This window comes from Brachyistius frenatus, unplaced genomic scaffold (assembly GCF_029030835.1).
Source record: "Brachyistius frenatus isolate BFR_SWC_R1_liver_20210118 unplaced genomic scaffold, ASM2903083v1 Contig_7, whole genome shotgun sequence".
In the NCBI taxonomy this organism is placed as follows: Eukaryota; Metazoa; Chordata; class Actinopteri; family Embiotocidae; genus Brachyistius; species Brachyistius frenatus.
The window spans coordinates 5,697,808-5,712,958 of record NW_027210606.1 but is presented as its reverse complement, the minus strand read 5'-3'; the positions used below and the strand labels follow the sequence as shown (position 1 = coordinate 5,712,958).

Genomic DNA, 15,151 nt, shown 5'->3' with positions numbered 1-15,151 from the left:
GTAGATCAAACAGCAGGAGTACCGGGATTGATTTAATTTTTTTTTTTTTTTTTTTTAAACAGACAGGGGGAGGACAATGACTGGTTTTGGGGTTTTGGGTGTGGGTGAGTGTTTGGAAGAGATACAGAGAAGCAGTGGTCACCATTACGCTGCAGTCAAACTTATCCCGTGTGTCCTGGTTGAACTTTAAGTCTGTCTCACTCTATCTGGGTCAACCTATCAGCCCCCTGCCACGTTCTGCACTGGTCTGCCTTTCAGACAGCGACTTTTCCAGACTGGAATCACCTGTGGAATACTGAGTCATGATGAAAGAGGATTAAAAGGAACCTTTTTCTGTGAATGGTGGGGCAAGAACAGTTTGAAAAAAAAAAAAAACAGTTTTTCACCAGATAATTTGTCTGCATTTTATTCACATGCTATGATGTGTGTTCATTGGGCGTGTGAATGTATTTTTTACACAGGAAACAAGTTCATGCAGAACTTCGAGCCTTTATTTTGATGATTGTAGTGTTGTGTGCATTTTGGTGTGTGTGTGCGTAAAGGATGGTTAGGCAACAATAATGTTTTTCATTTTGGTTGCAATTTAGTTGTTTTGGAAATGGGGCTCTTTGTGGTTGAAGGCAACTGCAATTTAAGAAGAAACCGCCCTGGCATTTTCAGCGATATTTGTTGAATCCAAAATGCATCTTCATCTTAGATGATTTGGTGCCATTATCATCTGTCTAAAACAATCGCCTGCTTGGTTGTATTATTTTGTTGCTTGAAATTTGAATTAAAAAGGGCAGCTGTAAACACGAGTGTTGAACTTATGGTAACAACATGTTTATCTGTAAGTAAGTATCTGTATGACGGCTGTAAGTTATCGTGATGAAATTGGTTGGTTTAAAAAAAATAAAAAAAATTGCCTGACACAAGTACCCAAAGCAACTGGTGAGGTCTTCATCTGTTTTGGCTATCAATCCAAAACAGATTTTCAGTTTAATGTCACAGAAGACTAAGAAAAACAAAAATAAACTGTGAGAAGCTGAAACCATTTTATTTGGTATAGGGTCTGTCAGAATTTTTTTAATCCAAATTCAATCAGAGTTTAAAGATTGCACCTTTTTTTTTTCAGTGCAGTAACAAAACAAATTTTAACTGTTGAGCCTAGCCAAAGGTATAACTTAGTATTTAAGAAAATAGCTTCTTGAAATCCATAGTGAAACATTTGGTCATTTTAATTGGGATCTAAGGGCCAATTATCAGACAAACATGGCACTGCTGCTAAACAACGGTAATTCTCAAATTATATTAAAATAAAAAAAAAACAACCTTTAACATGTTTGGTGGACGACACAAAGAAACCCCCCTTTAATGTTACTGTCACCCAAATTTAAAATGTAATGTTGTTTTGTGGACTTAAGTACATTTAAGCGAGTCCACAATAGTTGTTTACAACAGTGTCACAGTTACCACACATTTATACATGTAGACTTCTTTTTTTAATTTTTTTATTTGCCAATGTCTGTAGCTTCATAGAGAGTGGCAAGAGAGACTGATTAAACAGAGAGTGCAAGTGAATGGTGTGATAAGAGAGCCTGCTTTAAGATTTAAATATACGATACATCACAGTCTCTGTGAACACTAAAGACAGCAAGTATCATATAACTGAGAAACCTGAACTTAGAAGACACATGTCTGACCCACAAAGTCATTCTGGATACAAGCATATGAAAAATAACTTGTACCTGCCACAGTAATGCCAGTTTGATGAGAGTGGAGGCTTTATTCACACAGCACTTAGCTTCACAGGGGGGGTTCCTGCTCGTCTTGTCCCGTACTTCATGTTTTCTGTTTACAAACGTAGACGGTAAAATGATTACAAATTATGCTGCTGTGCACACAACTCATACAAATATGAACGCTAAGCTGAACCACAGAATTTGGCTCACTGGGGAGCAGCTGGAGTACTGTAAATTTTTAGCAGCACCAGCAGCTAGAAGAGCTGTGACCACATGGTCCACTCAACCCAATGCTCCCCGGGGGATCTGAAGTACAGTATTCTACACAAAATGACCTGATGTTCGTCAAAATCAGCGTGATGGAAGGATAAATGCCAGTCCATCTATGACTAATGATGACAGTCGGGAGTTTAACACAGATATAGTCGCAAGTAGACTTAATTTTCATGCCTGGTTTGGCAAACAGGTTAATTTTTCCTGTCCTGTTTTGCCACTCGTTCATGACACATGAAGACTGTGTAATCAGATTGACAACATGACATTGGACAACTTGTCTAGGGGGCTTTATCTGGAAGACGTGACTGGACCTGTCAGGCTGTGTCAGGCCACCAGCTGTGGGGGCCTGGCTGACATCCAGTGTGACACCACCCGTGGTGTTTTGTCATCTCTGCTCCCTGAACAGAGAGAGTAAGTGTGGCGGACAGGTATTTTCACAACACATGATCCTCAAAATTGCAGTGGTTGCTGGAAGAAAGAGGCCCAGCAATTTGAGATTGAGACTGCTTAGTTAGGATTTTGGGGTTTTAAGAAGGTCTCACTCAAGTTGCATTCCAGTGCTAAACCCCCCCAGGACATCCTAATAGTGTCAGGGGAAAGAGAAGCTGATTGATCCTGTCTTAAACAGATAAAATACTTGAGATCTGAAATGTTGTGCAGCTGCAAAATCCCTCTTATTAAAGATAGAAAAAGCTCCTCTGTTTGAAACTTTGCCTGACAGAGGACATTGTGTACTAACTTGTGAGAATCTCATAGGAATCTCCTACTGAATGGGAAAACTCTCAGTCTGATGAGATAATTTCCCAGAAGCATACAGTGCTAAACACGTCATGTGTCAGAAAATAATCTTGAATTAGAACACAGTCTACCAACAGAAAAAAACCCCTCTGTGATGCCATGGTCATGAAGGAGATTTATTTATTTTTTGTTTATTCTGCAGTGTTTGTGTGTTAACTATAGTGATTAACACTTTATTCTGACATTTAACCAATCTTCAGGCTACTTGGGGCCAACTGCTTTTATTAAAAAAAAAAGCCCCTGTGCTGGATGCAAACAGAAATCAAGTTGGTGGTGCCTAATGCTGCTTTTCCACTCTGCTGTTTCTGGTTGGCACTCCTCTCACAGAGAGGGCACTTGAGGTCACTTAGTAAATCCCTTCTTTCTTTTGCCACACCAGGCTAGGAATAAACCACTTCTACATAAACCCATTTCAAAATAGCTTCTTTTTTTGGGGCTATCTGCACAGCAGATGAAAACAAATTCTCTATACCGTAAGATAGGATGCTATTGGCAGATTTTGCCTGTTTTATTATCAATGTACTGTATGTTGTGTGGTTTTGTACGCGTCCTAGACTCTTGAAATAGCTTCAGCGAGAGAAGTGAGGAGATTAAACCTGCCGAGTCTCATCATCCACGCCTGTCACCAGCTTCATTCATAAACACAATATCCACAAATCCAATAGTGACCCAGGGACATAATCGCTCTGCTTCTTTATAGGGCTACCTCCATTTTTCTCTGCTCCCCCTCTCCCTCTTTCTCTATTTGTCTATTCCTCTTTTAGTTATTTTATTAATGCAGTTCAACATCACGGTTGTTGTTTTGTTTTCACATTTCTGCGCGCACACCCGGGAGCTGCCACTCTACCTCAGCCAGGATAGAGTGCCATGATAATCCTTTTCTTTTTTTCCCCCTGTCATAGTGGTAGATACGAGATATTTAGAGTGGCTTCCACAAGACCTAGCGAAACACAAAGTCACAGAAACACACGAAAAAACGCACACAAAACATCTTATTCAGGGACTTTCATATTTGTTGGCACGCTACTGATCACTGAATCATGTATGAGCACGCAGCAGCTCAGTAATGATGGAAGCAAAATCACAAGGGGGATGTGTTCCTGAAAAAAAAGTAAAGGGGCAAAAAGGTAACACTTTCTGTGTTTTAATGGAGCAGACTGAAACAAAGTACTGCAACATGGTGGTAGGGTCGGTGAACGTCTGAGTGCATCTTCATTTTTGTTCAAAAAAGGTGTGTCCCAATGGGGAACATGTTGCAATAAAGGTCTGATGGGTATGATTAATATCCTCTCAGTTGGTCACATTCATGATCTCATATCATTTTAACCATTGTGTCATTTATAAGGTTGGACAGGCACAAGTGGAAAACATGTTTGTTCTTAGATGTCTCAAAGAGGCAAGATGTAATTGTAGTGTAACAATTAAGCTGGTATATGATACTTATGATGATACTTTTGTTGTGGCTCTAAAGGCGTTCTTTGGTCAAAGGATGCAATGAAAAGGGTTTAGTACACTTTTCAACACTGTTTTGTAATTGCTGTGTATTTCACCTAAGCATTAGGTTGCATCTACTGGGATGTGCACCATATTAAAAACTAAGTGAGGTTGCACTTTGATCCATTTTTCAGCAAAATATAAATATGTGACCTTGTGCTGCCTTAATGTGCAATGGAACTGCCAACCCTTTGTGCTGCTTTAGTGCAAGAATGGGGAATCTCTGTCTTATAGTGTGGCTTTCATTACACTGCCACAAAAACAGAGCCATTTATAATTGAAATTCATAGTGTGAGATATGCATTTGACTTCACTTGTAGTGCCATTATATTTAAGAATTTACATATTCTTGACATATTGAAAAGTATTTATAATTCCCGGGGTAGTTTTTCAGACATTAACATACGTTAAAATGAACGTTCTGCCGTATCTTCTGCCAGGGGCGGCACACTAAAGGGCCTTTCCATGCTTTTGCTGCATATTCAACTCTGGCCTCAGTAAGTTCCTCTGACAAAGCATGCAGTTAGACTTGACATTTGATCATGAGTAATGAAATGCCTATAGTTCAATAGTGCACTTTGGGACATGAGGGCCAGAGTGTAAAGGCTGACGTATTCAGACCGGCTCAACCTGCTGACCTTCAGCTCATACACATTATATTTTAAATGGAGCTTCAGAATTCTAAATTCTACTGTATTAGGCTTGTAATAATTACTATTCAATGTTTTCACTCAGAAATGCTAATTTTGTTGTATTAAAAATGTTTTTCCAAGAAGTCCTTCAACCTAACTCACAATATACAAGCGGCAGATGTGCCACAAACATTTAAAGAAAATCAAGGTTGAAATTCAATAACTAGCTCTTCTAATTTTGAAAATCAAATTGTGACAATAGCAGATCCTGTCCCTTTTTTTAGTTGCATCCTCTCACTAATGTGATACAAATAGGCTGATCAGAGTTTTATGGGGGTGTCGTGTCAGCAACTTTGAGCAAAAGATCCGTCTCTTCCTATTTCACTCGCTCGCTTAGGAGACATATCTGCTGCAGAGTAACATATCTGTGATTGGCTCCTGGTGCATATATTTTTCTTGGGCTTCTTCTCTCTGATTTCCCAGCATTCAGTCTTCCTTTGTAACTTTTAAAAAATAAAGCAACTAAGTTAAATGGATGTTGGCAATTGGTAGACATTATATTTAATTTGATTAAACATGTAGTTTTGGAACATTTCAATAAAGACAAATTCTGATATACTGCATGAAATAAGCTGTGACTGAAAGCCATAAATGTACAAGGTGGGAATTTGAAATATATAGACTTACATATCACACAATTAGTTCATGCTGAATGCAAAAAGGAAATGTGATGCTGCAGGATTTAGGTTGCACATACCCAATAGATTATTAAGAGATACTATAACAGCATAGAACACTCAACAGAGTAACTTGCCATGATAAAAAAAAAAAAATTCCATAGCTGGAGGGCAAATTGCGTGCGTACATTGAAATTTAATCCTGCCAGGGCCTTTGCAAGTTATTATCCAAAGTATCATTCATTATAACTGTGGCATGATAGCACTCATGTTTTCATAGTCATTTCTCCCCATCTCCCCTATGCGCCAGATGTTTCTCCCTGCGACTTCTTTCTGTTCCCCAAGAAATTGATACAATATTTAATGTGAGCTCTCGCTCCAATACAGGTTCATGTTCAAATTACAAATGTGCGCAGATCAGTGCCTTCAAAAATATACATGTAACTCAGGTGCTGATGTTCATCAAGCGATGATACTCGGAATACTTATTCACAGATGTTATAGCTTCCCCTGCTCTGTGCACATCACTGTGCTTCAGTGCATTCGTGTGCTACAGGAGCTGCCTCGAAACGTATTGATTCATTTGTATTGATTATATGGTTTTGTGCTTGTTGCATGAGGTTTTGTTTAAGTTCTGTTCACTGCAAGACCTTTGAGCCAAGCAAAATGTAATGTACCACAATCCTGTAATTACTACTTGTGACCAAAGAGGGCGCTATTCCCATTGCTAAACAAAAACTACATAGCCTTGCTTTACTGCTTTGCAATTACTGATAATATCTACATAGTAGTACAGAGAATTACGGTGCTCATTTTAATTTTTGAGAGGTAGGCATACTGGTCATTCTATATTTCATAGCAATAAGGGCCTCCCTCAGAAGGATGGCTAAGAATCCAAGCACCACTGACAGAGTTTGCTGAGGTAGCACATTTTGACAGTCAGCTGGGCACTCGGTGGGCAACTTGTCAGATCAGTGCTGGAAAAACTGTGGTACAATGAAAGTTGTAACAGTGCGGAGGAAACAGACAGCTCACCACTAGTCTAATACATCACCTCTGTAATGCATGAAGGTGTCAGTCTCATGCTGTGGGTGCTGTTTTTCAATGAGAGGGACATGTGAAGTTGTAGGAAGATTAAATGCAGCCAAATGTAAAGCCTTACGTTATAGTGATGGTTTGTGTTCCCACAGGAGGGATAGGCCGCCAGTTGAGCCAGGAGAGACGATGTTTATGGATTCAAAGTGCCACTAATTAAATGTAGATCAGTTTTTGGCTTTGATTTAATTCAGGACTAATGCCCAATTGTAGAGAATAACCGTATAATTGGTCGGCCTTCTAGCATGGCCAGTGTTTATGTTGGTGTCTGATGGAGAGGTCGCCTTTGTGAGACGGAAGACAGCGTAGTGCCGGAAGAGCTGATTGGAGTAAACAATATACATGCTGATTAATACATGCAGATAATTAGTGGGACGTTTTAAGCTTATTGAATTGGATAATGTGAACTTGGAAGGATGATTTGATTTGAAAGGGGAGGTGAAATTTGTGAATGGAGATTAGCTAAGAGGCAGACTTTATATGATTAGGAAGAAGAAAGTTGTCAATGAACAATTACAAACACGAGATAAGAATAAAATAGTCTCCCCGACTGCACCGATGCTAAACTCCATATCAAATCACAACCCTTTCATATCACTGCAATGGCTTCAGGACAAGAAAGTGACCACCCTTGTATGACCTCATAAAAACCAGGTCTTAAATCCCTTTGGAAAATCTGTTGAAAGACCTCAGTGTAGCTGCTCACAGATGCTTCATGTTCAGCTTGACTGAACTGAACTAAGCTCTGAAAACTGGGAGAAAATCGTGACTTCAAATTTTCCAGGCTGAAGGTGTCATTACTGCCAAAATTATCATTGGCTTTGAATGTTGAAAAGTAATTTGAATGTGATGCCCATATTTCATTTTCAGTATGTCTGAGAAACAGTCCTAAAACCACCTTTTTTTTTCCGTGTGGTTATTGTGTGTGTGTGTGTGTGTGTGGACTGGGGGGGGGGGGGTGTCACCATACTCCATTTTGAGATGATGCTGCAACACCATAAAATGTATAAAAAGGAAAGCTGACATTAAATGAACTGTGTATATTTTTTGACTTACCAGACTATGTCAAAATTCATTGCGAGCTACAGTGGCAAAAATGCTCTGACGGGCTTCACTTGTACCTATATCCTACCAGAAATTGGTTGAAAGTGTGGGATTGCAGAAAAGGAAAAAAGGACACAGTACCCAGCCGTATCTCTCCTCAAGCCAAATGAAAACTCAGAATGATGCGTCAATCACAGGACTAGTCACAGTGACGGAGACAGTGAGTGAGAGAGTCCAACAGCCAAAAGAGCCAGCTGCCTATAGGCATTTCACCTTGTCAAGGTCAAGGCTGTTAATACTGAGTGACTTGAGTTTAAAATCCTGTAACAGGGTTGTTACAGGAAAGAATAGCTGGGGAAGGGAGGGGGAGCATCTTAAAGTCGACTGTTTGCACGTTGTCTCGACACCTTCAACAGACCTGGAAACATTTTTTAATTTGGCAGTACGCATGGAGCTTCACACGCACACACGCACACACGCACACACACACACACACACACACACACACACACACGCACGCACACACACACACACACACACACACACACACACACACACACACACACGTTAGAGAGTGCACAGACAAACACAAAGAAGCACCTTTATGAATTTTGTGTTTCTGTTTGTGGACAAACAGCTGATCATCAGGCGATTATTTAGTTAAAGGGCTCACTCAGGCAAATCTGCATTAGTATTATCATCTGACTTTAATTTAGCTTCTTTTTGCTATTCGTTTTGGTTCTACAGACTACCACTTTATTGTTTTGAGTCTCATGACTCTCGTTAACCTTGTTTTCAGTAACAACAGGCAAGCGGTACAAAAACGCTACTGGTACACAACCGGTCCAGCAGTAAAAGGTAGACCGGCAAAGTCATCTGCATACTGGAGCATTTAGCTGCTAAAGAGACAAATATGTCACTGAGGAATTGGTGGAGACCATACACGTATACAAAAGTGGATTTAGCTTCCAGGCCTATCAAGTGAAGCTAACCCATAGACTTCCATTCAACTTCTTTCATGTCATACAGTCAGTAGATTTTACACAAGTCATAATGGTGTCATTCTCGAAAGGTAATCCTTCTCATTAGTTTTCTGAAAATAATTCCATCATTAATTAGATATTAGTCACAAAAAAAAAACTCCACTATGTTTGTGGCCGTGTCTGCTTGACTGACAGGCCGGTCGTGCAGTCAAATCTCTGCTATAGGTGGGCGGGCGTAGTGTCTTCGGGTTCTCAATCGGATCGAGTCAGATCCACCGCTCGCTCCTCCCCAGATCCTCCAAATATGGTCACTACTGGCTTTGAATAAGCAAGATGGCAACGGTTCAAATGCTGAACTCTAGGCTTCACAAACCCATGGCGACGCCACTGTTGGTTTCTGCTTGGTAGAGACCAACATAGAGTTAAAGGGATTAACATTCATCAAATAAATGTGAAGTTGGGTGAATGCTAATGGTGACTGATGAATGTGAAAAATGTTAAGCGTTAACTGTTTGCTATGTATGTTGAAATTGTTTTAGTTTTGGATATATTGTTGTGGGCCCTGCGATATGCTGGCGACCTGTCCAGGGTGGACCCTGCCTTTGCCCTAAGTGAGCTGGGATAGGCTCCAGCCCCCCCGTGACCCTGTTCAGGATAAAGCGGGTATAGATAATGGATGGATGGATGGATGGATATATTGTCGTGGTTGTAACAATTCTTGTTGTATACTATCATTCAGCCTACCTTATTGATATACATGTGACAGACAAAATATTAGAAAAAGTATCAATACAACACAGTTGAACAGAACCAATATCAAATATGCACTTAAATAAACTGGGAACTGATTGTTGTCATATTTGAAGCAGCAATTATTTACTTTTTTTTCATTATTTTGTCCTTTTTTTCCAACCACAAGAGGGCAAAAAGACAAACTGTCAACACAATATTGACATTTTATTACCTCTTAAAGTTAATGAATGGAATGTGTTCGCAAACAGTTAAGCAACTTTGCTTATACACCTAAATCCACTTGTTGTTTTAGTTAAACCTAATTCTTATCTAAAACACACACACACACACACACACACACACACACACACACACACACACACACACACACACACACACACACACGCACACGCACACACACACACACACACAGCAAAGCTCTCTTGCAGCCAGGGATCTTGTGGCAACAGCAGGTGCACTTAATTCCCTATAGAGGACAGCTGAATGACAGATATAATAGGGCAAAACTTAATTAATAGCTGCATGTGATCCCAGGCGGTAGAATGGTTGGTATGTTCCATGGGCGATAAGAGGCCACGGAGCCGATCAGTCGTGTGCTTCAAATGCTCAGGTGAGACTGACAGGTCTGTCTGCAGGTTGGGGGAGTGTGTCTGATTTTGACTGCCTGAACATCAGCGCTAAAATGAAATTGCCTCTCGCACTGCAGTGATTGTGGAGATATACGATGCGCTTAGCTCCCACCTGACATGCAGTAAATGCATCTCATCATCTGTGACAGGGTGTTGTCACATCTGCAAACCTGAATCCGGGCTTGTCATTAGCCCTCGTAATCCGGAGCTCGCTCCATTCCACTGATATACAAGTGACAGCTGTGAAAATGCTGTGTGGTTAGATGGAGGGCTCCTTCAAGATCATCAAGACAGGCTACAAATAAAAACTAGAATGTAGAGGTGTGTGTAATTAAGGGAAACTAGAAACACAAGTGAGCCCCTCATGTCCACGGAGCGTAATCGGATCTTTGCTCTGTTCAAGTGCACATCATGTATTTTACGTGAAAGAGTCTGATAATCGCTGTCTGTCACCTCTCCTTGTGCAAATTTGTTTGCTCTACGGCAAGCCATGTCTCATTTTTCCCATCGTTTGGTGGACAAAGAACACACTTGTGCGCCCTTGATTACACTGCCTGGTCTGCAAATCATGTTTTCAAGGCACGAGCATCGTGAAGTCCTTGTTGACAATTAGAAACATGCATAATTTAGCAATGGCTTCCTTTCATTATTCACCAACATCAAAAGGTGACAGTTGAATGCAAGTTGAAGTTCACACACGCCAAATCATTAGGGTAAACCACCAAATGTGTTTATGCATTCAAAAACGCACACGCGTGCACATACACATACACAACAGATCATTTTGCAGATGCATTCCCAAAATCCAGCCTTGAGGCTCTGTTTTCTTGTGTCTTACGTAACCGACTAGCAACAGAAACAGATGGATGTCTCAATAGGATTCTGTTGGTGTTTTTGTTTTTTTGCACGTTTTAGCATATTTACAAATCATGCGTGCTTAAATTTCTGCCAACTATTTTCCCAACGCATATTACAGGTTTTAGACATCCAAATGGACCGTCCTTTCTGCTCCTTTTAATGTCAGTGCAGTATGAAATGAAGAGCCTTGAACCTTGATTTAGATCATCACAAGTAGCCTCTTCAGATAGATAGATAGATAGATACTTTATTAATCCCACAAGTGGAAATTGTTTTCGCTACAGCAGCATTATAGGTACAGGAAAGCAATAAAACAACAGTAAAATATTAAATATAAAAATGCACAGTATATACAATAAATAAAATAAAATAAAATAAAATAAAATAAAATAAAATAAAATAAAATAATTAAATAAAATAAAATAAAATAAAATAGAATAATTAAATAAAATAAAAACTAACTAAACAATAGTGCGGAGATGTAAACAAACAAGAAAACAGACAACCAACAGTGTTATTGTTGTGTGATGGATTTTGCCAGAGGTGAGTTATTGTAAAGTCTTATTGCAGTGGGCAGGAATGATCTCCTGTATCTGTCCTTGTGACAGCTGAGCTGGAGGAGTCTGTCCCTGCAGCAGGTGGTGGAGAGGGTGGTCAGGGTTATCCAATATGGATAATAGTTTCCTCAGCGTCCTCCTCTCCACCACCTTTTCCAGGCTGTCCAGTTTGCAGCCGATGATGGAGCCGGCCTTCAGTCTGTTGGTGTCGCCGGCTCAATGCTGCTCCCTCAGCAGACCACAGCGAAGTACAGTTCACTGGCCACAACAGACTGGTAGAACATCTCCAACATCTTGCTGCACACATTGAAGGATCAAAGTTTCCTCAAGAAAAAGAGTCCACTCATCACCTTCTTGTAGACAGCATTGATGTTGGTCTTCCAGTTCAGTGCGGCAGTTATGCTCTGATTGTGAGGTGATGCAGTTATAATTTCGTTTCACTGCCCAAATTAGGAGTTTGTGGCTTAAGTAGGACAAAGAAGTGAGCAGCGAACCTTCATCCATGCTTGTAACCCTCCACTCCAAACACCACCTGGCTGACATTACACATATGTTTTCAACGATGATGTTTTTCTGCCATGATATTTGTTCTGTACTCCATATCTTTCCCCATGATAAAACAAATGGCTCCCAGAAAGGTGGGAAAAGGAAAGTACAATTGTTGTCCAGTCCGTTTCTTCGTAGATAATTCTGAAAAGCTTTTGGTTGAAGAATTTGCCAGTCTGACTCACGGCTTCTTTGTCTGTTATATTTGTCTGTTCAAGCTGCTCTGCCTCTGTTGTCAGTGACTCAGGTGATGTTTGTTTGTTGTCTGCAGGGAACATCTTCGTGGTGAGCCTGGCAGTGGCAGACCTCGTAGTAGCAATCTACCCCTACCCTCTGGTCCTCACCTCCATCTTCCACAATGGCTGGAACCTGGGTTACGTCCACTGCCAGATCAGCGGCTTCCTCATGGGCATCAGCGTCATCGGCTCCATCTTCAACATCACCGGCATCGCCATCAACAGATACTGTTACATCTGCCACAGCCTCAAATATGATAAACTGTATAGCGACAAAAACTCTGTCTGCTATGTGCTGTTGATCTGGGCACTGACTGTTGTGGCCATCGTGCCCAACCTGTTTGTGGGTTCCCTTCAGTATGACCCGCGGGTTTATTCCTGCACTTTTGAGCAGTCGGCCAGCTCAGCGTACACGATCGCAGTGGTTTTCTTTCACTTCATTCTACCCATCATGATTGTCACCTACTGCTACCTGCGCATTTGGATATTGGTCATACAGGTGAGGAGGCGGGTCAAGCCAGATAATCGGCCCAAGCTGACGCCGCACGACGTCAGAAACTTTGTCACAATGTTTGTGGTGTTCGTGCTCTTCGCCGTTTGCTGGGCGCCGCTCAACTTCATCGGCCTGGCTGTCGCGATTAAACCGGAGGTGGTGGTTCCCCTCATCCCCGAGTGGTTATTCGTAGCCAGCTACTTCATGGCCTACTTCAACAGCTGCCTTAATGCCATTGTGTATGGTGTGCTGAACCAGAACTTCCGGCGCGAGTACAAGCGTATTGTAGTATCAGTGTGTACAGCGCGCATCTTCTTCCAGGACAGCTCCAACGACGCAGGGGAGAGGGTCAAGAGCAAACCGTCACCGCTCATGACTAACAATAACCAGGTCAAGGTGGACTCCGTCTGAAACACAACTCAGAGACATGAACGGATATGCTGTTATTGATGAAAAAAAAAAAATGAAAAAAAAAGTTAAGTGAGAAAAATACCAAATAAAAAACAGCTTCTATCCTCTTAATTGTCCAGACTGTCATACGGTGCTATCTGACCTCTGAACAATCACAGTAAGAACAGGGGCGCATATTATCTTTGTCTTTTATCAAGCACTTTTTGGCTGACTCTGCAGTACCTGTAGTACAGTAAATATATGATGTCTGTTCTGTTTTCATGTTTACAGTGATGATATAAATGTATCATGCATAATATAAGTATTTATTTTGTAAGAAATGTCATGTAGATATACAGTATAGTCAGATATATCAGGTTGCAGTAAGTTGAAAAAATAAATAAATCATGAGGCCAATAAAACCAAACAAAAAAAAAAAGGATACAAATTTCGGTTGGAAAATATAACCAGAAATCTATGAATGAAGTTAACCAATTTAAATAACCTCATTTGTGACATTGTAACACTAAATGAGTGCAAGCCATGTGGATTGCTTCTGTCTTATTATACCCTACGGTACTGTCCCATACATTAGATTTCTCTCTCTCTCTCTCGCTCTCTCTCTCGCTCTCTCTCTCTACCACCTTGTTAGCTCATTATACTGTATGCATGGATTTCAGGAATTGTTCATATGCAAAATAAAATCTGATATTGATGGAGGATTTGCTTTTGCCCTTGTGTTCAATTTGCTCTCCAATGCAGCGCTATAAAAACATTCTGTAATTCTTTTTTATTGTGACTTGGGGGGTGTTTTCCAAGTCATGGCCTTCAATCCTTATTAGTTGTAAAAGGCTATAAAGCTGAACCAACATCGTTTAAATTGTTTCAACAACAACTTTATTGTTCGACTGGTTCAGTTTAATTCCAGTTTTAGCATTGCGGCACTAATAAACTGGCAAACTGAGCGTATTTGATTTGTTCCTTTCGCCCAGATTAGTTTGTTTCAAAAGAATTCACGGACCTTTCAGCAATGTTGTTTGGCTTGTCCTCGATTTATTTTGCCAAAATGTGACAGCTCTGCTACAGCTCTGTAACGAGATTTCATCCTTAGTCCCGGTACACACTGGCTGCGTTGCGTGCTCGTTACCTGTTGCTGCATGGCGTCATTTCATTTCGGCGTCCATGTTGATGAACGAGAGCATCCACGCTGCGTCTCAGCTGCGTCTGACCCCTCTGCACGTGCGTCGCCTTGTTTATGAAATAGACCCGAAACCTTTTTCTTTTTACACGAGCCGCGTGCGGTTCACAGCTACAATATGCAGGGGGAACGATCTGTGATCACATTTGCACTGTATAATCATAGCAGAAAGTTATTATTTCATGACGGTACTCCACTAGGTGAGGGGTGGGGAGTTCTTCGCTGCACTCTCTCTGTATCTGTCCTCTGCGTCGGCGTGAATACTTGTGTGCGTCTGTGTGTCTCACCTCAGAGCGAGGGTAAACATAAACCACCTGCCTGCTTTTTGGTTACAACTCATCACTTGTCGGCCCTCAAAGCTTCTATATTAATGGCCATTATCAGAGAGAAACTCATTAATTCAATGGTAGGACCTGCAGCGGCAGCATCGCCGCTGCCACACATACGCAACAAGCCGCAGCTGAGACGTGCGTCCGAGGTAACGCACACGCCACGCAGCCAGTGTGTACCGAGCAACAAATGAATGTGACAGGACATGGTTACATGCCACTTTTTCTGCATTGTCAAACTCACATGTGGCACCTCAATACATAAGCTGTCATGTTGTCTCCAAAACAATGTCAAGGTGAGTTTATAAAAAGTGTTTGTAGGCACCAGTGTCTTTCACAGTGCAAAAGATTCTGCACTGCGTGTAGGAGACAGGGCCTGTATAGGCTGCTGTACATAAGGGCTTGCGTGTGTGTTGCATAGTGTGCGTGGGCAACCCGGTTA

The 15,151-nt window shown here is 41.1% G+C and overlaps 1 protein-coding gene across 1 annotated transcript in view; it reads left to right on the top strand.

Moving 5' to 3' along the window:
• Window positions 1–13,897, top strand: part of mtnr1aa (melatonin receptor 1A a) — a 37,569-nt gene extending 23,672 nt beyond the window's left edge. Inside the window, exon 2 of the mRNA XM_069689184.1 lies at window positions 12,335–13,897. Coding sequence (XP_069545285.1) covers window positions 12,335–13,203 — 869 coding nt within the window. The 3' untranslated portion in view covers window positions 13,204–13,897. The remainder of the gene's footprint in view (window positions 1–12,334) is intronic.
• The last annotated feature ends 1,254 nt before the right edge of the window (window positions 13,898–15,151 follow it).